Source organism: Trachurus japonicus, chromosome 14, assembly GCF_045865225.1.
Source record: "Trachurus japonicus isolate A0001 chromosome 14, Traja_1.0".
Lineage (NCBI taxonomy): Eukaryota > Metazoa > Chordata > Actinopteri > Carangiformes > Carangidae > Trachurus > Trachurus japonicus.
In genome coordinates this window covers 25,162,794-25,188,315 of record NC_140920.1, presented here as the reverse complement: position 1 = coordinate 25,188,315, position 25,522 = coordinate 25,162,794, and the positions used below count along the sequence as shown (strand labels likewise).

At 43.5% G+C, this 25,522-nt stretch overlaps 2 protein-coding genes across 7 annotated transcripts in view; both read left to right on the top strand.

The window, feature by feature from the left end:
* Positions 1–117: 117 nt before the first annotated feature.
* ccdc169 (coiled-coil domain containing 169) lies at positions 118–5,923 on the top strand. The gene is made up of 8 exons (XM_085796866.1): positions 118–245; positions 326–408; positions 1,272–1,382; positions 2,189–2,229; positions 3,691–3,789; positions 4,249–4,302; positions 4,863–4,963; positions 5,588–5,923. Exons 1-8 carry the CDS (start codon positions 169–171, stop codon positions 5,754–5,756), a joined length of 735 nt encoding a protein of 244 aa, XP_085652992.1. The 5' UTR covers positions 118–168; the 3' UTR covers positions 5,757–5,923.
* Positions 5,924–10,533: 4,610 nt separating this feature from the next.
* dclk1a (doublecortin-like kinase 1a) overlaps positions 10,534–25,522 on the top strand; it is a 51,554-nt gene continuing 36,565 nt past the window's right edge. For 2 of the 6 annotated variants that reach the window (XM_085798558.1, XM_085798557.1), the window contains exons 1-3: positions 10,643–10,866; positions 11,571–11,966; positions 12,630–12,979. In XM_085798558.1, coding sequence (XP_085654684.1) covers positions 11,606–11,966; positions 12,630–12,979 — 711 coding nt within the window. In that variant the 5' untranslated portion in view covers positions 10,643–10,866; positions 11,571–11,605. Of the gene's footprint in view, positions 10,867–11,570; positions 11,967–12,629; positions 12,980–25,522 lie in introns of all 6 variants that reach the window. The other 4 variants (XM_085798559.1, XM_085798561.1, XM_085798556.1 and 1 more) reach the window with 4 other exon arrangements.

Genomic DNA, 25,522 nt, shown 5'->3' with positions numbered 1-25,522 from the left:
AAAACTGTTTACCAGGACATATCAAACCAAGGTGCGGCTTTTATTTTGAAACCTCCCGCTAAATCTGCTCCGAGTCCGAGGCCGCCTGAACTAGTCGGAAACGGAGGTCTCCATGGAAACCTGGAGGCACAAACTTTTTCTCCAGTCGATTGTCAGTTTTTCAGAAACATGGCTGGAGAAAGTGACTACAGTAAATACGACCTGGCACGTCTACAAGCAGAGCTCGAACAGGAGAGGGAGGTTAAGTAAGTTTGTTTAAACTAAGTTACCATGAAGTTTTAGTGCTGTCTCTCTCCACTGTAAACACTGCACCGTCTGGCTGTAGGGAAATGCTGGCGGAATCAGTGTCTGACCTGCGGAGCACAATGCGTGAACTGCAAGAGAGACTGCACAGTGTTGATGGGGAAGGTGAGCAGCCTGTTGAAGTGACCGCGGTGAAGTTAGTTTAGGTTGGATGTTCTATCGAACGTCATGATAAAGTCAGCAGAATGTTCCCGCTTCAAAGAAGTTGTGCTTCCTTATTTAGGTGTTGTCGCTTCTGGGTTCAGGGAAACAAAAAAAAAATATGAGGAGGGTTAAAATGCAAAAAAGAGAGAGGTGTCTCATACAGCAAGTAGCAACAAACCATCTTTGGTAGCAAATAGTCCTAAACTTTGAGCCAATTGGTCACATGACCTGGAAGCTTGAGAAAATAATGCTATTTCCCCCCCCCACAAAAGTATTGATATAAAATAGAGGGAGCAGTAGTGTGTCTGATTCATCAGAGTAGATAAACTAAATATATTAGAGAAATCTTTCTACTTGAATCATCTTTATTTTGGTAACTTCAGAAGATGTTAAATAACACTGGTTGGGTTTTATTTCAATGGTAATTTGTTGATGGTCCCTAAATGAGATCGTGGTAGTAATTATAAAGCCAGAGAGCAGATCTTGAACCAACAGCCATCACTGGTTGGAACAGAAGAAGTTGTCACTGCTACATCTGGAGCGAATGTCCGTTGAATATCCAACCTAAAACCAATTCCACTGGGGTGCAGAAGTGTAGATATTTCATAATAAATCAACCCTGTACATTTTCTTGTACTAAATTTGTCTCATGATGTGGTCAAATCTCCATCTCTGTTACAAACAGTCAATACCTAGCATAAAGTTCATCAAGTTATCTTACAGGACAATGTTGTTAATGCTGTTTAAGGTTATTGATGCCTCCTCAGTGTTAGTTGTGATGTAATGTGATGTGTATGTTTCCTCTGTCTGCGCTAATGTATCAGAGAATGAGTGGAAGACGAGGTATGAGACACAGGTAGAGGTGAACGGACAGTTGGAACGACAGATCTCACTCATTCATGAGAGACTGGAGGACCTGCGAGGCAACCCCATGGGTGAGTTCACAGACTGGTTTCACTGTTTAAAGGGGTTTATACTGTACATTTGTAAGGTGTTATTGGAATCCCACAGAATGCTTTTACTTTCTATCTACTTCTACTTTCTTTCTATCATAACAATACATCAATACTAAAATTAAATAGCCTACCATAACAAAGCTTTCTGTCTGAGAGAAAGGAAGAAGAGAGAACAATTGTATTGGGAGGAGATACTACAGTCACAGTCAATGGTAACATGGCACATGGTTAATTTACACTATCTCATTTGAAAGCTGTTTTTTAAATCTGTGTTATTGTACTTAAAGCAGAAGTAAGCGTAATGTTTGTGTTAATATAAGTCTTAAATAGTTATATCTTCCGACAGCAATCACTTATATAGAGTGTTTGGTCTGAAACACGGGTCTGTCAGTCACTCTGCTCTGCTGTAAGCCGAGGAGAAAACTTTCCTTGTATCCTACAATCTTTATCCAATGAGGAGGGAGAACGGCATAAAGGGGCGGTCCTCTCTGTGTGTGCAGCCAAGGAATGCGCGTGAATGTGGTGACGTAGGGACGAGGGCGGGGACTGCTAACTCCATCGGCTGACAGGAAGTTAGCCAAAACGACCGGATCGCTTACTTCTGCTTTAAATGACTGCTGTTTGACAGACACTTCTCGTGTTAAAGTATTGGATGTTAGAACTTCCCAAAATCCCTTGAATGCAACAAATTGATAATTAAGAATTAACTGAAACATTCACTCATCTCATGCAAGTTTGTTTTTGAATGTATGTATGTAATGCTTAGACCCTCTTTCTTTTCACAGATCGATTGGCCTCCATCAGATCTTATGATGACATGACTGTAGTGAGTAGTGATCTATTTACTTTTATTTTATGAGTTTTTAAAAAAACAGATGACCTGCAAGAGATCTGGAAGTATACTGGTTCAAAAGTCTAGGACCACTTCCCTGTTCAAGTGAATGGGAAAGTGGTCTCAGACTTTTGGACGTCATTGTGTTTTAAATAGAAGCACACACCAGCAGAGAGAGCCAGAGACACGGGGTGATGGTAGGAGGCAGGCAGGACAGAGAGGATTGTAATACCAGCTGCTCTCCGTCCTCCCGCTGATGCAGGCTGAATAAACCAGAGTTTAATCACAGCACTGTAATCACAGGATTACAAACCATGGGAGAGTAATGCACGCTAATTACAATGCTTTAACACACACACACACACACACACACACGGATGCACAGAACATGCTGAAAGGTTGCACAATGCATCCTAATGTGTGTGTGTCTGGGTGCCTTAAGGCGGAACTAACAGATGCTCATTAGTGTGGCCGTGGAGTGACCGCAAGATTGTCGACTGAAGATCTGTAGTCAATCTGTGAGCATGACACTGAGACAGACACTACAGTGTGTGAGAAGAATATAGATGATTTTTAATTAGTGCGGTGAGTAAATGTTAGGAACACAATGAAAAACAAGCAATAGATGATAATCACACACAGTGTTGAGCTAGAACATTTGTTGCACTGGGGCTACATCATGCAGCATCAATGCACAAACAACTTTTGCATCAGCAAAGGAACTTATATCTGTTGGAAAAAGCAGCTGATACTTTTCATGGCATGTACATAAAATACTTTGTTGATTGGACAGGACTAGTACTAATACATGCCGGACATTGCACCTTTTAAAGGGTAGTTCAACATTTTGGCAAATTTGCCTATTGCCATAATCCCTATAGTCATAGCAGTAGGTTCACTACCTTTAATTTTTCAGCGCATGTTGTTTTGAGAGTTGCGAGCTGCTCAGCGAAAACAATGGAGGTGAACGGTACAGGTCCCCTGTCCCTCAACAAACTCATCAAATACACAATCCAACAACTCCAAAACGCTCTCATGGAGAAGTTGTGACCTGCACATTCATTATGCTATATAGGGATTATGGCAATGGGCGAATTTGCCAAAATGTTGAACTATCCCTTTAAACTAACTGCCTACAGTGGGAGTCGTTGCAGATGACTACAGGTGCTTATTTAGGTTGCACAGGAACAAGGAAGAGACTGTTCTGCATCCTGAAATGCACCAGGTCTCATTGCTCTGCGCACTGCTATAAATCTCCCGTAGCCTCGCAGCGTATCCGCTCTAATGTGTTTATTAAATAATGTATGAGCCCTAATCCATTCTTGTACTCGTGTTTTCTGCATTAACTCATTCTGTTATTGTTTGATCCTAGCGCAGTGTAATTCTGGTACGACCTGATCTGTAATCAGACATCTTTATGCTTTGCGCTCATTAATGGAAAACACTTTGCCGCAGGAGACACTGATACAACGTCTGAAGCTCCTGACCGAGGAGAAGGCTGACATCCAGAGTCAGCTGATGGACTGTCATCTCAGAGCTGAGCAGGAGGGAAAGGTGTTGGCCTCAGCTGTTCCAGTTGTTAGAGGGATGTTGTGCAGAGTTGTTGTTGTTGTTGAAGGTCACAATATCTTCTGGTCCAGTTTTATTTATTTCTTATACAACCAGCTTTACATTTTTCCAGGTAATAAATATTTCAGTTACAAACGAGTATCATTAGCAAAGGACTGAAAAGGATTTGGCTCATATTTTTTGTTTTGCATTCTTCATTTTTCATCGACCATTGATGCAAAATGGAACCTCGACCTTTGTCCCCTGCTGCTACGACTGGGTCAATATGCTCTTAGTTTAGCGATTTGGCTCTTTGTTTATTGTTCTGCTCTGCAAACAGCATGATATTGGTTGGATGAAGCCGTAGCACGCAGCATGAGCAGCACAGTAATCCCTTGTTGTAATCTGTGGCTCCTTAATATTGCAGCTTTACTGATGGCTTCTCTGTTTCTTTCAAAATGTCAGGCATTTCATAAAACCAACGACGAGAGACGGGCGTATCTTTCAGAGATTGCCAAGGTAAGCGTTCCCTTCAGCAGCGTGTCGGCAATGGTGCTCGTCACCCCTGTAGTAGACTGTCTCTCAGACCAAATCTGTTTACTACGAATCACTTGAGTGTTCACTGGAGAACTGCTGTCATGGTTAAGTGCTACAAGAGGACAGTACAGTGTTTAGAGCAGACTGGTGTGCTCCCGAGCTCTTCTCTTTCAGGTCTGGTTAGGATTTCTCATTCATCCTCTAGTGCTGTTTTCTCCTGTTATGTAACAGCTGAGTCCCTGTTCAACAAAAAAAAAACTTAACTTAAGTCAAGGACTTGCTGCTTTATGCTGCAACAGCACTCTCTCTGACAGGGATGAAACTATTGCACCTTCAAGGACACTCAGCTGCATGTATCTCTCAGCCATTGGAAACAAATCTTTATGTTTGTCGTAGCATGTGACTGGCTAGTGTCGGCTGTGAGGAAAACAAGCACGCCTACTGTACAAAACATGTACAAACAGCTATAATGCAACGTATAATAATACCTCTGGAATGCACTTACTGTACTGTAATTACTCATGAGCTGTCCACCGCCACAGCTGTCCTCCACCCTGGACGCCCAGAGACGGCAGTACTCCACTCAGCCACAGGGGGCAGTAGACAGCAAACTGAGGAGCTCAGTGAGGCACAGCAGTTACAGGTGATGGACGTTATAATATGAACAACTGTACAGTGCAGTGAAGAAAATGTGACTTTAGATTTGAATCAAAGAGAAGAACAAATTAGTGTCTGAATGCTTTCATTTGATACCAGTCTGTTTTCATTTACACTCTTTATTTGAATTATTTATAAGAGACTGTACAGCATAAAATATGAAATAAAAACTGCCTTTCGATGCGTTCTGTGTGAGTTAGCTTACAGTCTAGTGGCAAATCACTATAAACATAGACACATCAATGACATTCAGATTTAAAGCATGATATATGATATATAATTATAGGTGATGCACAAAATGACATCACTTTTCACAGACATGAATGCAGCAAAAATACATTCAGAGGACAAATTGACCAAAATATGGTCATTAAATACAGTTTAGAGTTATTGCACTGGACCCAATTTTATAGTTCTTGAATTGCAAAAACCTAAAGGAAGCTGGTAGAGAAGTGAGCTACATTTACTATATGACATCCTGTGAGGAATTAGTGTAGAAATCCTGATTAAACTGATATGTTCTGGGATCAGACTTAATTTTGCAGTCAGTTGATAAATGAGCTCACTCTCTCATACTGTGCTACTCTCCCTCTTATCTCTCGGTGCATAGAGGCAAGCAGACCAGCAGGAAGGCAGAGGCTGACTCGAAGAAAGGACAAGACCGGGAAGAAGACGGAGGAGGAGGCTGTGGAGCAACGGCAGAGAGAGGAGAAGAGAAGAAGTCTGTGAGGGGAAGCAGGTTACCCACCCTAAAACACTACCTGAAACACAACCCTTAACCCAGGTCTTGTGGGTATGGAGTGGACATTTTTATATAAACTCAGATTTTCATTGTGTTCTTCAGCTTCCTATGGCTTTGTTCACATTTCTCAAAGGCTCTTTGTGAGGACACAATGATGACAAACACAGTGTTACACTAAACTCATAGGATAAAATGTCACATTTATATCATAGTCTGGTATCATTATTTTCCTACATGTTTTTTTCTGAGAGGATGACCTTCCTACACCTCCTGGGTGCAGAGAGGTCACCTCAGCCTGCTGAGTCTGACATTTCTAGTGTCACTGCAGTTTTTTTTTTTTTTTTTTTACAATCCACCTCCTACGAGTGGTGTTACGTAAGCAGCTCAACTTCCACCACCTTCTCTCTCTGCATGTAGTTCATCTACAGCACAACCAGTCACCCCCATCTCACCCACTGACCACCTTTACAAATGTGGGTGTGAGAAGTCTGTATCCATATAAGACAATGTAGTGAGTAGGAAAAGTGCCAGAGGCTGTTTCAATCGTGTTAGTGAGGGAACGTGGAGGAGTTCAGTTCTCGTCAGGCTTCACACTGAATTAAAACTGTATCTCTTAACAAAGGACCTGGTCTCACAGGCATTCACCACTCTGCCTTCTCCATTTAGCTTTATCCAATGAGTATACCAGTTTTCTTCTTCTCTGATTGGTCTGTAAGTACAGCGTCGTGTATTAATTAGATCACAGATTCTGACCTAAAACTAGGTTAGGAGACAAAGAGGTCACAGGCAAATAACTGTTCATAATGGTGAATTAGATTTTTACCTATTGTATGACTTTATATCCAAGACTGACATTGCAGTGTGTTGTAGGAAGATGGAAACTGACCTTTTAAAGCAGAAGTAAGCAGAATATTTGTGTTAATATAAGTCTTAAATAGTTATATCTTCCGACAGCAATCACTTACATAGAGTGTTTGGTCGGAAACACGGGTCTGTCAGTCACTCTGCTCTGCTGTAAGCCGAGGAGAAAACGTCTTGTATACTTCCTTGTATCCTACAACCTTTATCCAATGAGGAGAGAGTCAAATTTTATTAAGGGATAACCCCTTGAGATGCATCATCTCGTCTTCCAGGGGGTCCTAAAAAGACCTGGAAGACGAGATGAGACCGCCATGAAGGGCTGTGTGTGCAGCCAAGGGATGCGCGTGAATGTGGTGACGTAGGGACGAGGACCAATAGATCTATGATGAGGGCGGGGGCTGCTAACTCCATCGGCTGACAAGAAGTTAGCCAAAACGACCGGATCGCTTACTTCTGATTTAACTAGAAGAGCAAAGATCAAGCCTGAAGCATCAGACCAGCTCAGTTGTCCTTTAGCATGACACTGAAACGCCCACTCACAATAATCAATAAAAACCTTATATTTCTAATGACAAGTCTGCGTTACTTGTTTTTTTTCTCAGGCTAAAATTCAAGCTCTATAACAGATATTCATATATTGCACTAGTTATGATGTTGTACCTACAAGCAGAGATTGTTTTGGGGACTACGGATGTAATTTAGCACATGTGCTAAATCCGGTATATTTACTGTGGGTACTCTAGCACTCACTGTTCATTAATATGCATTGTCCCGACTAAATAAACAAATAAAGTAAAGTAAAGTATAAATCATCAGGTCATTCATTCAGTAAAACAGCTCCCAAAAGTATTGTCAGATGACATTATCAGGTACCAACCCAGTCCTCTCCGTCACAGCTTTGTGTTTGTTGAAACTGACTGTCCTCACTGGAACATCACACTGTGAGCTGTGTTTTAGGGCGTGTTTCTCCTCTCCAGGTCCAGGTCTATTTCTGATACTGTACTGCTGGCTGAGTTGGCGTATAGTCCTGACTGTGCTGCAGTGACAGGTTGTTTGTCTTAGATTAATGACTTCATTTAAAGATAGCCAGTCCATGTTGCCTTATGAAAGAGTGAGCATTGGAGTGAGCACATTTGCAGCGTGCAGCTCTCTCTCCCTCTTTCTCTTCTTCTCTTCTCTTTTCTCTCTGTTTCATGTAGAAGCTCACTCGTGTACAACTCTGTGCATCCTGCACCCTTCTGCTGACATGTTAAAGATGGTGACAAATCACTACATGATGTGTCAAAACACCATGAATCATACTGCTCCTGCTAATTCAGTAAGCTTTACTCACTGCATGTTGAAATGAAGCCACGTGAACTTAATATGCAAATTAACTGATTTGACAAAATTTTAATAATTTATGAATAAGTTATTGTAGCTGAAGATGCAATGATTAGCCACAAAGCAGAAAGAGTATCTTTGAGGCATCTGCCAACAGTTTGGGGTGGGTTCTCAAGTTTATCTCCTGGGTTATGTTTAATTTTCACAATCATTCTGAATAGGATTCAATCATCATTGATGTTTGCAGAGGTTTCATTTTTACTTTACTTTTTTGTGTCACCGACACAACTTCTTCAGTCGAAAGGTGGAAGTCATTAGCCAAAGAGTCAGTCTTGGCTTAATCATCTCTCCTTTTCCATGATGGATAGCAGATCATGAAATTGCCTGATCCATTAAAATGCGCTCTGTATCGTCTGCAGTGACACTCTTGCCACTCTAGCCTTACTCACATCTTTTTTTTTATATACAAGTCAATTGAATCTCAGGAAATTGCCTTGTCATGCTTCAGGAGCAAAGATGGCCTCTATGAAAAATTGCTCCTATTTCATTACTCGGCTGGATCCAATATTACCGAGCCGATTTTGTTCTGATTTTATTTTGGTGAGTCAGTCATTGGTCAGCTGCAATATTGTTACAGATGAGTATGCAAATCGACCGTTTTATTCTGCATACTTTATTAGTTTGAAAAGTGTAATAGCTTTGAAGAATGTGTCGGGGTTATAAGATGCTACAAGTTCATGACTACACAGCCATGCAATGCTGAAATGAGTTGTCACTTCCGTGTGTCACCTTGTTATTTGGACACAAGTTTGTTTTACAAATCACCTTCAGAAACGAGTCCACTGCCTTCAGTGTGTCCTGTCCTTGTCCTTTATCTTTCTCACACTGGTCTGAAGACAGTCTCGCCCACAAATGCCCTGATTCCCCAGGATTAATATAGACTGGGACACCTTGTCTGCCCCCAGTTTGTGACGCACACTGGGTCCCTCTGTGTGTGTGTCTCCTCAAAATAGAAAAATCTGTGTGTATGTGGGGGGGAAAATCTTCTTCCGTCACTGTCGCATACTCGAACGCATTCATATGCATGTTCACGCAAAGCAGCTCTGCTCATGGAAGCAGTAATAAAAGATGAAATCGCATACTATGTTTGTCCATTAAAATGCCTGATATGATTTGGTTTGGGATTAGACGAATTAGATGGTATGTGACCTTTTCAAAAAAGCATTAGGCAAATGTCACAAACGTTACATGCGTGCAAAGAAAAGTGAATTGTGAAGCTGTGACAAGTTCAGCAGAATGGTGTCTCTTCCACATGTTAAACCACTGCAGTTACAGTGATGTGACTGTATCCTGACTGACTGCAGCTGTAACTTTCACCATCACTGGCACAGATAAAATGCTGGGTAGCACACACTCACTCGTACAGGTCATCAGGGAGTGGTGATGGAGTGGAATTAGGTGGTCTCCGGAGGCCAGGATGTAGGTCAGTGGTCTTTATCTCTTCCATCGCTCCGAGAGACTGTTTGGTGATGCCACATGCAAACAAACTTCAGAGCTTAATGAAGGAAAAAAAACCAAAGCGTATGATAATGAGCAGTATCCTCCTCCTTCCCCTTTATGTTGTCTCATGGAGTTGACATGATATGTTAAATACATTAAAACATGTCGTCCCTAATGAGTCTTCAAGCAAGAAATTAAAAACCACATTTAGGTCAGTGTGAAAGCTGCTCTGTATAGCCTGAGTCTTATAGCGTAGATTTCAGCTGCCTTGAGACCCCTAGTGTATACAATGGAGTAAGTATGTTACATAACATCTCACGTGCAAATATTGTGGTGGTTTAAACATAAGGCTGCTCGGTGCTTATAGTCTCAGGGCTTTAACGAGTGCTTTTCCTTTTTATACAGCAAACTATACACTAAAATAGAGTTTATACTTATTGTTTTGGATATAATTGATTCACAAATATACATGGGCGTAGCGGATGCGGGGTACACGGGGGACATGTCCCCCGCACTTCAGGGTCATTCTATGTCAACTCAACCAGAGTTTGGCAACTTAGTTTAGATTTTTGTATAACATTTTTAAAGAGCTAAAGTCGGTTTCCTGGTGCTGTTCTGTTTGTTTGTGTGGTTCTTTAGCTGCTAAGGAGAGGTGCAATTGAATGCGAGAGGATGATAAATCCATTTGTCCCCCTCACTTTTAAAATGATGGCTATACGCTGCTGCAAATATATACATATAGCCCATACAGGAAATAAAAATAAAAGGAATCAGAGGGAGTGATGATTAATGTGAACTCTGTGATCAGGGAATTTTCTAGAAAAAGATGTAGAATAATGAACCTTATAAATAGGAATGAAGCTTTAAAGGAAAAGCTCTGAAATTGCCATCAAGGATGAAAGATGGGACCCCCCCCCCCAAAAAAAAAAAAAAAAAAAAACATCTGCGCGTGTGTTCAGGACTGGGGGGGTGGGGGTGCAGGAACAGCAGCATCCCCAGCACGGGTGGATGAAGTGGTGGTGGTGGTGGTGGTGGTGGTTGTAGTGATGGTAGGGGGGGCGTGGGTTTGCATCATAATGAGGAGTGGGGGGCGCTGAATGAAAATCACGACCAGGGTGACGTGGAGGAGGAGAGAGGAGGTGGGTGAGCAGGAGAATGGGAGGGGGAGCAGCTGCTACCTAGTCCATTTCCATCCCAGCCTCTGCACGCACACACACACACACACACGTACACACACGTACATACACAGTGGTGTTAGGTGGTGGAGCAGCAGCAGCGGCAGCAGCAGCACATCCACCGGACAACAAAGGGACACGCAGAGGGGGGCTCCGCTCACTGCAGCCAGGACAGGCTCCCACTCCAGCAGCGACCAGCTCACTCAACTCTTTCTTCACATCTACGGGGGAATCAAACACCAGGCAGACTGGAGGTGACCGTCACAGAAGCGTTAATCGCTCGTGTAGGTAAGCGCGTCATCAGAAGTGATCATCAATTACCAATTAATTTGTAATCAATTCTTCTATCATTGTCACCAATAACGCTGACCTGGTATCAAAACCAGAAAGTAAAACAAATCATTCATATAGGAGCATATATATATATATATGTATCTGGACGGTGATGTAAGGTGTTGATGTTTATGTTGAAGTCGCAGTTTGGTGTTGTCCAACTCTCCATTGAGGACGCAGCGGGTCCGGATGTACGCGGAGCTGGTGAATATTTATAAAGAGGGAAATTAATAGACTATTATCGATTCGTGACTGTCGCTCTCTCTCTCTCTCTCCATCCCTCCATCCATCTGCGCTGAGCGTCAGGGCAGCAGCTCCAGCTCCAGCTCCGGCGCACTCTGTCAGACGGTGTGGTCGTCACCGCGCGGCTTAACAGCACTTAATCTGTCATTAGGGAGTTATTTTCAGACCGGGCACCACAGCACAGACCGACACCGGCTGGCTTCTCCTCCACCGGCCGTCCAGACCTCCCCTCGCATTTCTTTTCCTCCGTCTCCCCCCCTTCCTTTTTTTTGGTCTTGTTTTTATTTACTTATTCGCTGCAGAAAAGTTTTCACCGCAGCCTCATCTGCTCCCCTCCTCCTCCTCCTCCTCTTCCTCCTTCTCCACCACCACCACCTCCTCCTCCTCTTCTTCTACCTCCTTCTTTTGTCTCCCAGACAGTACGGCCGTAGTTGTGAGCCTCGGCAGTGAGATGGAGATGGAGCATTTCGACGATCGGGACAAAGGTCAGAGGCACAGCCGCTCCAGCGCCAAGATGAACGGGGTGCCCAGTCCCACGCACAGCGCCCACTGCAGCCTGTACCGGACCCGGACCCTGAAGACTCTGAGCGCCGAGAAGAGGGCGAAGAAAGTCCGCTTCTACCGCAACGGAGACAGGTACTTCAACGGGATCGTGTACGCCATCTCCATGGACAGGTTCCGGACCTTTGACGCCCTGCTGGCGGACCTGACCCGCTCTCTGTCCGACAACGTCAACCTGCCCCAGGGCGTCCGGACCATCTACACCCTGGATGGCTGCAAGAAGATCACCAATATTGAACAACTGGTAGAAGGTGAGTAGACAGAACCACACAGTGCAACACACTCAAATCTGCAGGTGAAAACTCATCCACCTGGAACCAGCACTCACAATGTAATGATATACTATAATTGCCTATCTTATGTTCCTGATCTGTATCTGCCAATATGTTATGTGATCATTCTTTAATCTCCCTGCTACCAAGTAGGCCCAGTTACCTGTCTAGGCTGTTTTGAAATTTTATCTGTAAAGATGGCCAATCAAGTTAAGGGCACTGTAGATTTATTATGAAGATTATTTCACTCATTTGATGGCCATATGGTGATCAGATCAGATTACCTCCCTCATACAGTACGTGCTGATATCCTCACACCACAAGAAGTGACTTGGGATGACCTGAAAGTTGTTGACATCATCTCCGGGTTGCTTGTACTGATCTATATGAAAAATTGAGAGGGAAAGACCTGAAAAATATCCCATATCAGAATATCAATAACTTTTAATTAAATAGTAAGGTATCTGCTGGCTGGTGCTGAGGGAACCAGCCTGTGCTACTGACTATATCTGTTTACTTTATCCTTTTGTTTCATATTCTTCCCTATTGATTTTGCTGAATCATCTGTGAAAAGTTGATCATCTTTTGTCATTTTAAAGTCCACTCTCTTTTCTTGCTCATCCCTGTTCCAAACCCCATCAGGTGACAGCTACGTGTGCAGCTCCATTGAAGCTTACAAAAAGTTGGATTACACAAAAAACGTCAACCCCAACTGGTCGGTGAACGTCAAGGCCTCAGCTGCGTCCTCCCGCGGCCCTCCTTCCCTGGCCAGCGCCAAGGCCGGGGGTCCTGAGAGCCGCGAAACCAAGGACTTCATACGTCCCAAGCTGGTGACAGTGGTTAGGAGCGGAGTGAAGCCTCGCAAAGCTGTGAGGATCCTGCTGAACAAGAAAACGGCCCATTCCTACGAACAAGTCCTGACCGACATCACTGATGCCATCAAACTCGACTCTGGAGTGGTGAAGAAGATCTACACGCTGGAGGGCAAACTGGTGAGTGATCTCTGCATGTTTGTGCACCGAATGTGTCATGCAGACTCAATCTGTGTCTGTCTTGGTATGGTTTTAAAATATGTCAGACACACTTAGATTTCTTTGTTGGAAGTGCAACAGGAATGAATAAAACTCAGAAATCGGTTAACCTCCAGTTCTCTCATCCCAGAGATGATTGGTTTTTGAGCTCGGGTGAAATAAGCTCATGACATTTTCACATTATACTCTCTATAAATCTCTACTTTTTAAACTTTTATCTCCTTTGAAAAAGTTGTTTGCCACCAAATGGCTGAATGAAACAACAGAGGTTCAACAGAGGTGATCTACTAAGCAGTCTGTGAATTTATCTTGCCAAACAAAACCTGTAAGCATCATAAACTTTTGTTAGTCACAGATCTTATTTTCTGTGTTAATCCAAAGGCCAATGGATAAATCCCAAATTCTTGCAATACTATGGCAGCTGGTGTTTTGGTGTTACATATTGGGACTGGTTCCATTGAGAGAAATAGAGACAAAGGCATGGAAGAGTTTTTCTATTGCTCTTTTGGATGATGTTTAATGTGCGAGAGAAGGATTGGAAATCACCAACTAACAATTATTATAGTGAACGTGGTGGTTTTCATTGAAGAGGGGGGACTGAGATCAACAGGCTGACAGAGGGATCAAAACAGCTAAATATTTAATGACCACACTCTCATTTTTCTTTTATGAATGAAGAACATTTGTGTCTCAGTTCTCAGCCAGAGCTGTGGAGATGATGTGTGACACACACACACGGACCAAAAGAGGTCGGTGGAAGGTAAAGATGAAACGAGACTGTGAATGGAGCCTGGGTTCTCACCCACGCTCCAGCGATGTGTGTCAGAGCTTTGCCTCCGAATACAAAAATAAATCAGAGTCTCGGCCCCCCTCGACGGTCCACCCACCTATCCAGCTTCCTGTCTTATACTCTGAATGGAGACAGTAAGAGAAGACATACAGTATCTTTTCAAGTTGTGACCTGCACATTCACCACGCTATGAGATAATAACGGAACGTTATGAGATGGAGTTGTTTTTGGGGCAAATGCAGAGACTGGTTGCCGAAAAACTGCCCCTGACAGGAACGCGCATCAGTGGTTTTGCCTGAATTTACCTAGAAAACAACTCTGTCTCATAACGTTCCATTATTATCTCATAGCGTGGTGAATGTGCAGGTCACAACTTGAGTTGTTGGATTGTGTATTTGATGAGGTTGATGAGGGAAACCAAGAAATCCCATTAGCCTCCGTAGCGTAGTTCTGAGCAGCTCGTGGCTCTGCTCCACCATTCAAAAAATAGCTTGCACAACTAAAGGTAACTAACCTACTCCTAAGACTATAGGGATTATGGCAATAGGCCAGTTTGCCAAAATGTTGAACTATCCCTTTAACTCTGGTGATCCCATGTATGTGATAGTGGTCTGCACTTTGTTGAATGAGTTGAAACATAGTCTCTTGGCTGACACGCTTATATGTATAGCTCTCCCAGTCTCTTCCTGTTTGTCTTCATGTCACCCCCCACCCCCCACCCTTCATAATTGTTCCTGTTTGCCTGTCTGCCCCCCCTCCCCTCCCCTCCCCTCCCACTCTGCCTCTCTCTAGGTCATGCTGTAGCTCAAAGTTATTGAATGTAGCGACACAGAACCACGCTTCCTCTGGCTATCCAGCGTTAGAATGACACCATTGCTTTGAAACAGATTGCGTCTGACGTCAAGGGCATCCTGCCATCTTGTACTCGTACAGCAGTAATCATCCCCTAAATGGCCAATTTGTGACTCACTCTCGTGAATATGCTCTTTGGCCCCATGGGCTTTTGGTTCTTAATTGCCATTTTAGTCCTCTTTGTTGCCGTTTATCCAAGTTCTAAAGATTGCTCTCCATGCGCTGGCACCGGCGTGTCGTGCTGCGTCTGAAGCCATGCTGCCCATTTAATGATCCACTGTTAACCCAGCACGAGGTCAGTCCAGATTTCCTGATCTGACCCGCTGTGAGATCCCAGCTCCAGCCAATAAAATCCCAGGATCAGGTTTTCCTTGAGAAACCTCCTGTTGGGGATTAGACTCACGCTTTTGCACAATGTTCACTAACTCCGTGGTCGCCACTGGTTACAGTTATCTTGGAGATTACACAATAAACGCCGCTCTCGCCCGGTTCACCCCTCTGTGATTGGAAGTAAGACTATTATGGTGTAGGCTATTTTTAGACATGGTATTGATTGGGCCTGTAGGCATGGTAACACACTCGCTGCCAAATTGGCTGTGCTGGGCTGAGTGCAGAACCAACTCCTTCTCGTTTTTAATGTGTGACTGTGCGTGGGTTAATGCATGTGGGAGAGTTTGCGTTCATGCTTATGTTATTAGGAGAAGAGAGAGCGATAAGGAGGAGGGAGGGAATTGGAGTTGGAAAATCAGATTTGAAAATAGACCGGACCACAGCACCTTTGCATAGGATTGAGAGTGTCAATGTGTGTTTCATGCGTGAGAGGAAATCCTGGGTAAGACCTGAACAGCCTCCTGTTACTGAAGGGGTGAAAGGTCTCAGAAAACACTGGATAATCATGTAACAAATTTAAACCCCCTATGAAATGTGGTTAATCCATGTTAATGTAACCATTTATGAAGAGAGGGGGAGAGAGGGCCTCAGGCTTAGAATAACCAGAAATAAACCTCAACAGAATGAAATCTGAAAGGAAATAATAACTCTGTGACTATTAGAATAAAAACTCTTAACAATAATGGGTTGGGATGACGACGAGTGAACAAACCGTATGTTAATGACACTAGAATATACATTATTGAATACGTGGAGAGTGCTAAAGGTAATTACCTGAGTGTGCGTTGGGATAAGGTTACTTGAAGGGTTAAGTAGAGTATGTGTGTGTGTCTGAAAGTGCACAGGAGGATGCATGTGTGCGTACATGTTCTCGAGTGTGTGGGCTGCTGCCGTCAGCTGAGCCATGTCCGTCACTGAGCCTACGGCAGAAGTAGGTTTCTGGGCCTGGCTGCCAGTAACGTCGAATCCCAGCTGAGCTGCGGAGCCTGGAGAGAGAGCATCTGAGAAGAGCTCCGGCTCCTCGCCTTCATTAACCCCTGTAATGAGGACAGAGACAGTGGGGCAGGATGTATACACCTACATACCCACATAGCCTTCATCTTCATCTCATTCTGAAGGATTACAGCGGCCCATGTAACTGTTCATTCACCGCCCCCTTCCTATATACATAATAACTTTTTTCATTTTATTCATTTCATCCTATTTTCCAAAGTTTCTCTCAGAAGTTCAGTTCAGTTACAAATACTGCAGCTAGATGAATAATGAAACATGTTTTTGGTATCTGAAGAGTTCAACTCTGTTTTTAGCTGCAGCGTACTGTCAGTACTTTTATTGAGCCTCCTCATTTGTGTGTGTCTCTATGCGGATATCCATTTGTGAGGGAGTGTGTGCCCGTGCTGTTGATGCAACAGCTGAGTTTTTGGTTTTAAAACCAGAACAATGCTGTTTTAGATGCCTTCTTTTTTGGCGTTTTTGCCTTTATTTGATAGCACACAGCATAGATAGACAGGGAAGGGGGAGGCAGAGAGAGGGGGAATGACATGAGGGAATGACATGCAGGAAAGGTCTGCCCGACGCGGGATTCGAAACAGGGACGCCTGCGCTGAGGACCGTAGCCTCTACATGGGGCGGCCGCCTTAACCACTGCACCACGCACCGCCCCTTAGATGCCTTCTTTATTTTAGAGAGGGAACTACGTATTACATAAACACATACAGCTGTATAAGAGTTTTAAATGCAGAATATAACTGTTAAAATTATAAATAGATTTTGGACCTGGCTCCTCCCAGACATTCATTAAGTGAGCTGCAAAAACATATTGATGTATTTTAATACACATTCACAATGTTTACACTTTGATTTGTGCTGTAACACTTGGCACTAATTTGATGCACTGATGATAATAATGAGATGTTGGAAGAGAAGACATATGACAGGCTGTGAAAAAATGTGTGTGAGTGTGTGATGTGTGCCACCGGGGGCTCACTCTGCTCTGATCATTTTGGATATCATATTTCTGTCTGTAATACGAGAAACGGAGTGAGAAAGAATATATCAAGTTCCACCCCCACTGTGATATTGATTCTCCAACTGTCTTAGGTTTCATTGTATCTGGTAGGTGTTATTTTTAGCTCCACCCCCCCCTCCTACCCAACTCCTTTGGGGTTACCACAACCTCATATTTCTCGGCAGGCTCTTCACCTTGGCCAGTTTTCTCATGATGATTTGATCTAGTTGCCTAGGAACCAGCCAACCTGCTGTGATGTCACACAGTAACATGGTGGTGTGGTGGTGTGTGGCTGGATTGGTCTGATCAAGAAGGTAGACGACCTGTAAGTGGCTTAGGACACGGACATGGCTGGTCTATTAATACATCTAAGCTGTGTTTACACACACACACACACACACACACACACACACACAGACGCAGACACGCACACACACACACAGGCACTATATGTTGGACCCCAGCTGCCAGCCTTGAGCCCTGTGAGGCTTATGCATACTTAGGCACGGACAGTGACACACACTCTTTTTTAATACACTCATCAAGATTTCTGCTCATGCATCACTGGACATTAACTGTAGGCAGTTATCAAGCAGAGCATGAAGACATGTCACTTAGGCATCTCTAATGTTGGTTGTACTGTGTTCAGGAGTTTATGAGATGTGCAAAAGGTATGGCTGATGGATTATAAACAAAAAGATACATTATTTAGATAGATAAAGAGCAAGCATTTATAGAAACTGTTAATTAGTCAGTTATTTAATGCCATGAAGAATATTTACTCTGTGGTATTTAGACATTTGTTTGAATGTGTCCATTTTCTTTAAGAAACTTGTTCATTTAAAGGTGTTATATGGTACCTCATGGACATTAGCATAAACAGCTGTTCAGAACCAAACTTCATGACTTTGATCATCAAGAGTTGTCTCCTGTGCTGGGAAACAATGTTGAGTCCTGCTTTACTTCTGTTCAGTCACTGCTGTTCTGCTGACGTTATGTTATGCTAACCAGGTCATCCCAGACCGTCTTGTACTTTGTGATAGTGAGTCACTGGTGTCCAGTCCACTCTTAGTGCACTTATCAGGGGTCACATTCTGACTCCTTGTCTTTTAAATGCAACAGTGGCCAAAGCTCTTGGAAAAATGATCATTATCACCTATTATCATAAAGCCAGGGGATGCAGATGACTCAGATTGAAAAACTGAATTGTCAAGATGGAAGCAGCAGAAGCTGAGATACTCTGATTTTTTCTGTCTCTATTACAGGTGAAGTGAAAAGAGATGTTAAACTAAACATCAGCATATTAGCATTGTCATCCTTGGAAATATAGCATGCTGATAATAGCATTTTAAGCTTTGATGGCCATTATAGCACAGCCTCAGTGGTCTAGATTAGTATTATAGTTTTTGTTGTGGATGTATTTGGCGTGAGTGTCCTGCTTTGTTAGATGTTTTAAACATCATAGCCTGTGTGACTGACTGTGATTTGTGTCCGTGCCAAATCAACAGCACATGCTGAACAGAAGTCATACGTCCACAGGAGAAGAGTGAGTCTGAGCCACTTGTTCACTATCTGCAGTGCAGCTCTCACTTTTCAAACCGCATTGTTGGCCTGTTCTTCTCTTTGCTGGCAAGGCTGAAGAGCTTTTAACATCCTTTTATCTTCCTGTTTTCTCTGCAGCCTCCTTCTTCCTCTCTTTGTGTCTCTCGCATTTTCCTTTCAATTCCTCTCCTCCCGTCACTGTTTCTACTCCTTTCTCTGTCTGCATCATATTTGATCCTCTTATATAATATTCAGTCTTGCTCCAATCAACAAATTTGCCCTCCTCACACCCATAGCTGCCCATGGCTCCCTCTGATCCGCTTTCTCTCACCGCCCCTAACTTCATTCTCCTCAGTCAGTCTGTCTCTTGCTGTCGACAAGCGCCGTTGTTTTTACGGCTGTTTAGTCCTCATTTAATTAGCACACTCGGCATGCATCCCCAAATCCAAGAGCTGCAACATATGGCATGGCTCGCTCTCCCCCACTCTCTCTCTCTCTTCCTCTCTATCCTCTTTCCCTCTCTCTGTCTGTCCCTCCACATCACCCCACCTTCATTCTTCCATCCACTCTCCTGTTTCCTCAGTGTGTCTCTTACTTTTCCATAGTTTTGTTCCCTCTCTGCCCCCCCCCCCCCCCCGTGCTCTTTGTTTCTGCTCTCCTCAGCTCCGGAGAGACTCTAGAAAGGGTGCTACGGCAACGTCACTTAAGAGCATACTAAGGAGTGCAGGGATTATTATGGTCTGCTCAAAAACAAAGCAATTGACGGTTTTTAAATCCCCATTTGATAGATTGCATGTTGATGATGTCACTTTTTGTTCTGCAAAGGAGGATTGTGGGAAGCAAAGTCCATCTGCTGCTGCTGATCTGCTGAGTCACAGTTAGTCAGCACAGCGTCGTCTGTGTGTGTGTGTGGGATGGGTCGCAGGTGTATTGTGAGTGTGTCAATGTGTGTCACGGACCCAGTAGTGTACTTGCTGCCATATAGTAACCTATGTTTGCACTGATGATGAATTCCTCAGCTGAAATCTTCCACCTAAACCTCTGCTTTTGTGTGTAAACAAGTTCTAAACAACGTGTTGTCTGCCTCTCTCGCTCTGTTTGCTTGTGTGTGTCTCTGTCTAACAGCAGAGAGGGGCAGACTGGGGAGCTGTCTGTAGTCAGGGGAGCTGCTGCCAAATTAGGATCGATGGCAGACGTTTTGGGCACTGGCAGACTGTTGAGAACCCAGTCACACACAACTTCATCACACACACACACACACACACACACACACACACACACACACACACACACACACACAGACACACACACTGTCTGGTTCTTGCACTTCCTGACTCATTCACTCTCTAATCTCTCTCAAGTTGCCTGATCTCTCTGCATTTGAAAGATTGTTTTCATTCACTTAAAGGTCCAGTGTGTAATAATTGGCAAGGTTTATTGACTATGTTTACTGAATATTCTACCCATGAATATATTTGTATAAGTGTATAATCGCTATGAAATAAAATTTGTTTGGTTTTCGTAGCCTTATAATTTTCTTTTATATACATATAGCAAGGGTCTTGCTTTAAAGAGTGTCGCCATCTTGCGCCGCCATGTTTGTACGGCAGCCTGAATGGAAAATCCAGCCAGCCAGAGAGCGCATTTCGCGAGTTTCACGTACATAAATAAACCAACAAATAAGAAGGCGGAAGGAAAGAAGAAGGAGGAGGAAACGGCAGACATATTGTAAAAGACACCAGACTGTAAACATGAAAGTACAGTGCTTCTCTGTGCTAGTTGCATCTTTATAACAGATGCACCTTAAAATCTAAATTTAATGCACATCACTAAAATTCATGTACTGTATCATTTAAAACTAATAGGATTCCTTGCAGCTTGTATAAACGCTATAAACACTCACTGTCTTATATAATCCCTAGTAAGTAATTCTCCCAATAATTTCTTGTTGTTTCTGTTGTTTGTTTTCATTCTATTTTTTATGAGCAGCTCCCTCATTTCTGTCTGTCAGCGTTAATCTGCATGTCGGCCTTTTTAAATGCACCTTATAATGTACTTCACTTTCTTTTGTCACTTTTGAATTATACAGTAAGTGCACTGTATAATCAAAACTGTTTTATATACTGTATATGGTTGAATTTTACATATTTCCCTTGTCTGTGGGAGTGACATTTTTCTTTGTAGCTACGTCCCATCCTACAAACAGTTCTCTCCAGAGAGAGTTTCTGTTGAAGGTGAAACAATACATTGATATCGGAAAATTAATCAGCAGCTATTGTGGTAACGAACTCATCATATGAGTATTTTTAAAGTAAGCAAAACTGGCAAACCACCCTCCTCCAGCTTGTTACATATCATCTACTGATTATCTGTCAATATCTTTTTGTTCTTAACTGATGTTGTCAGGCAAAACAAGACATGTAAAGTAAAAGCTGTCTTTTTTTTCTTGTTAGAAAATGTGATGGACAACAACAGACTCACTCACTCACTGACGCATGTACTGTACACTTGTCGTTTGGAGAAAAAAAAGATGTAAGACAACAGATTGAGGGGGAGGGAGATCAATAGAGGGGGAGATGAAATAAATCAGTGATGGAATGAGCAGTCTGGTTTAGAGAAGAGAGTGAGAGAGGAGGAAAGACAACTTGACAAATCAGATTAAAATAAGGGGGACCGTCAAAAACACATGAGAGAAAAGGGTTGAAAGAGGAAAGGGAAGCTGAGGCCATGATGCCCTGTTGCGTCTGGTTTGCGTCCCCAAGGGAACGACGCGGTGTAATTCTGTATTTTTTATTCATTTCATGGCTGTAAGTGAAAGTTGGCTTCCTTCCGACACATGAAGGACAGCGGGGATGCGCTCGCAGACGCATCTCCAAAAGAAAGTTTGCTGTCCCCCTGTTGAGAGCAGAAGCTGTTACATAAGTTGTTATGCAACAGTAGCAGCCAGCCAGCCCGTCAGCAGGCAGCGAGGCAGGCAGTCTGCCGCGCTGCTTTGAGGTGAACGTGGTAACACCAGCGCTATCTCAGCCCGCTGCACCGCTAATTGGCCTCACGTCGCCGCTGCTGCTCTATTTTTCTGTCTCTGTGTTTTTTTTTAACTCCCTCTCTGTCATCTCCCAACCTCTGTCAGGCTGAGACGGTGTGCAGGGTGCCGGGTGAGGTCATGCCGTGTGTGTGTGTGTGTGTGTGTGTGTGTGTGTGTGTGTGTGTGTGGGGTATCTCCCTCGGGGTGCAGATGGTTTCACCCCCCGCCCCTCATGCCTCTTTCAGATCGATTTCCGTCTACCTTTCCTCCTGTCAGCCAGTGTGGCTCTTTGCCTGCCCGTCTCTGCCTCTCTCCCTTTGGTCTGAGGAGATCATTTAAATTCCTCCAGAGTGTGAGGAAATGTATTTTTCCTGTTTCATTTGGAGACAGGCTGAGACTGTTCTGCAGATATTTGAATATGGTGAATATTCCTGACAGTGACAGGGGATTTGTCTCTCTCTCGGGGATTGAAACCCTGTAGACTCTCCACACTTCTGTAACATCACTGTCAGGTAGAGACTCACAGCTCAGACATACCAGTCTGGTGTCTGTCTGCTGATGCCTCAACGTGCTGCTTTGATAGCTTTGTCCATCTGTGTCATATTTTTTAATCCCTGTTAATTATGAATTATGACTGACTGTCTGACTGCATCTGTCATTGCTCATCAGGGTTCTGATCCTTGCCTCCATTACTGCAAATGAACTACTTTCATTACATGTATCGAAAGATAAAACACACTGAGTAGAGCGAAACAGGGAGAGAGAAGTGGTTGGCAACCAGGCTGCGTAGCAACTAACCACTAAAACCAATTCTGCATATCAAACCAAAAGTTACAACATAAACTCCTGCCTATTGTCTGTTATGTTTATGCGTTGGAAGGAAACACCAGCTGAACTATGGTGGATCCTCGGCTGTGATGGACAAAATCAGAAATGTAGTCTCCCTCCTGGTGTGTGTCCCAGTGCTACAGGCTCTCTGTTTGCCCCAGCAGTCCTGGTGTTGAGTTCACGCATGACTTATTTGCTGCATGTCATCCTCTCTCTCAGTTTCCCATCTCTCCCATATGGCTGAAATAAAGGCAACATCCCGAACTTCCAAAAAATAGATAGTCTATCTCCTCTAACTTGTGTGCTTGTGTTTACAGCCAAGTAAATACACAACTCAGTCTTATTTATGTTTGGTGATGATTTGTCAGATGATGTTACAGTTATAACATCATAATTAGACCACAGACAGTCCAGACATGCTGACCTGACCTGTTATTCCTTCACCTCAGAGGGCTCTGCATGTTCACCCTTTGTTTCTGTCTCTGTCTTTATCCTGTATCAAAATATCTATTTGCTGCTCTGTCAGCCTGCTTGTCTTTTAGTATTCGTCCATCCACCTGCCCATCTGTCTGTCTGCCCGTCCGTCTATCCATCCTCCTGTCTCTCAGTGCTGAGTGTATCAGAGCTGCAGTGGATTCAGCACCGTGGACAGCTCCACTGAGCTCAGCTCCCCCTGGCAGAGCTGCAGCGACAGCTCGTCCCTCCAAAAAATGTGGTCTTTTCTGTGGGCAGGATTACGTCGACCTCACCATGTCCTCTGTGTAACCACTGTGAGTCCACTGTGGCGTAGTAGATTAGTGGATTTTCCGCCTTTTTATTTATTTATTTGTGTTCTGGCTTTGTGCCGTAGCCGTCTGTTTGTCCCAGTCTCCGAGAAATTCCTTTGTTTCTTATTGGAGCGAGACCAAAGATAAAAGAAAACAGCTTGAATTGAACTGTGGTACTGTAACTAGAGCTGCAGCACAGTTTCTTCTAAGTGTTGCCAACTTCTAAATCCAGAGATATTCAGTCCAACATGATATAAAATAGAGAGAAGCAGCAAATGCTCACATCAATGGAAACTGTATGCAAGAAATAATTTAAAATTTTCTTTGATGAATGACTCAAGCTGTTCCCAGACTCTCTCTCTAGATGTGCCCCGAAACATTGAGGCTCCAGTTACCTGTGAGTGGCTGAGGAGCCAGGCCCTGAAACATGAGTCCTGCAGGTAGACCTGAAATGTGACAGAGAGGCAGAATCAGCCGATGTGGATGAGCAGAGTGAGCAGTGTTGTCACTGATTCACTGGAGCTGCTGCTGAGAACCAGACAGACTGTTCAACACCCAGTGCTTAGATCTGGCACCATCTGCACACTAACAAGATGGTGTATACTGTATGTATGTGTAGCTGTCTGGTCATCTGTCCATGTCTCTCCACATATGACATATTTTCATTTAAAGTGAGTACAGATAGTGTTTAGTATATATTTTCATTCTGTAGGCTTGTTTTCCTTTTCACTGTGCCAGCTGTTAGTCTCTCTGCACATTAACCTGGTGTAACCTGGTGTACTTGAGCTCTCCAACTAAAAATCTGCACAGCAGCTCCGCACTCATCCCTCCTGTAACAGATTGACTTTAAGTATTACTCTGCAGAGCCCCAGATTTAAAACATCTTAATGTCTCTGCCTCGCTCTCTCTCTCTGTTTGATGCTCCACTTTAAATCCAGGTAGTCCGTGTGTCTCATTTGTTTTGAGGACAAATATAATACTTCTCACACCGGCTATTGGACCGGACGTCACCTCAATTTCGTGATGGCACTGTTCCAAAAAAAGTCAAGGCTCTTTGAATTAGTGCTGTGGAGAGCAGCTTATGAGTCTTTCTACATCCTGTGGTTATTAAACAGTGCCACCATGTGGCGTAACCGATGTTATCTCCTCTCGGTTTGCGGTCTACCTTTGCAGTAATGCGGTGCAAATTGTTTGAGTTGCAGAAAGCTTTGATTAGTCTAAATGTGATTTGGAGTGCCTTGGTACTTTCTCTGTCTTTTAGTCTAAATGTGATTTGCGTTTAATCTGAGACACACAAAGAAAGGGAAGAAGCACAAACCAGTGGGGAGGAGAGAGAGGGAGAGAGACACATTCTACACTAGGTGGCGTAGTGAGGATATAAATGACTTGGTTAAGAGCTATTGTTTGTTGTATAAGACATTTCCATATGGATGATGGATGACAGTCACATTCATATAGGTCACAGCTCTTGAATCGTCTTTTTGTGCAGGCCTTTCTCTGTAATTCTGTTGGAACAGCTGGATATAGCTGCATATTAAGCAGATGTCCTTCCCCTTATTTGTTAGCACCATGACAGATAATAAGCCATCCTGTCAGTCATGGTGGCAGCAGGCACTGAGGAGTGGGAATTTGAGTTTCTTGGTCACGTGAGATGTGATAGACAGTCTGTAGAGCTGTCAACTCCTCCGCATTACTTGATTTTAAAGTAATATCATGAAAATGTGAAGATCCTATCTAAAATTGGGAAGTGGTGTGATCGCTGTGACCCAACCTTAGAACCGCTTTAATAAAGATGTGTGAAAGGTGATGGCAGGCTTGTGAATTTGCCAATTTCCACACTCCCCTCCCTGCTCTTCTCCCATCGTCTTATTTTAGCCGCTCTCTTTTCCTCTTGTTTCTCTTGTTTGTTTCTTCCTGTCCTTGTTTTATAGCAGCGCTGGATGTTGTGTAACCGCGCCGGTTCTCTGTGAGAACGCAGCACCAGAGACATCAAAGCAGCTTGTTTTGTCACTGGGCTCGGAGCAGCAGTCAGGAATAGATCTCCTCCTCTGTTACTCTCTTCCCTCTGTCTGTTTGCTTCCTCTCTGACTCGGAGGATTTGGTTTCATCTCTGACTTTTCAGTTTTTTGTTTATTTTCATCTGTTTTAGCTCCCCCTCTCCTCTCCATCATTCATTGAGTCCATCTGTCTTTACGAGCATTTCACTTTCTTCTGCTCAGCATCATCCTAAGGAAAAAAACAACAAAAAACACACAGAAGATGCTGTGAGTATTTCAACGTTAACCAGGCCATTTCCCTCTTG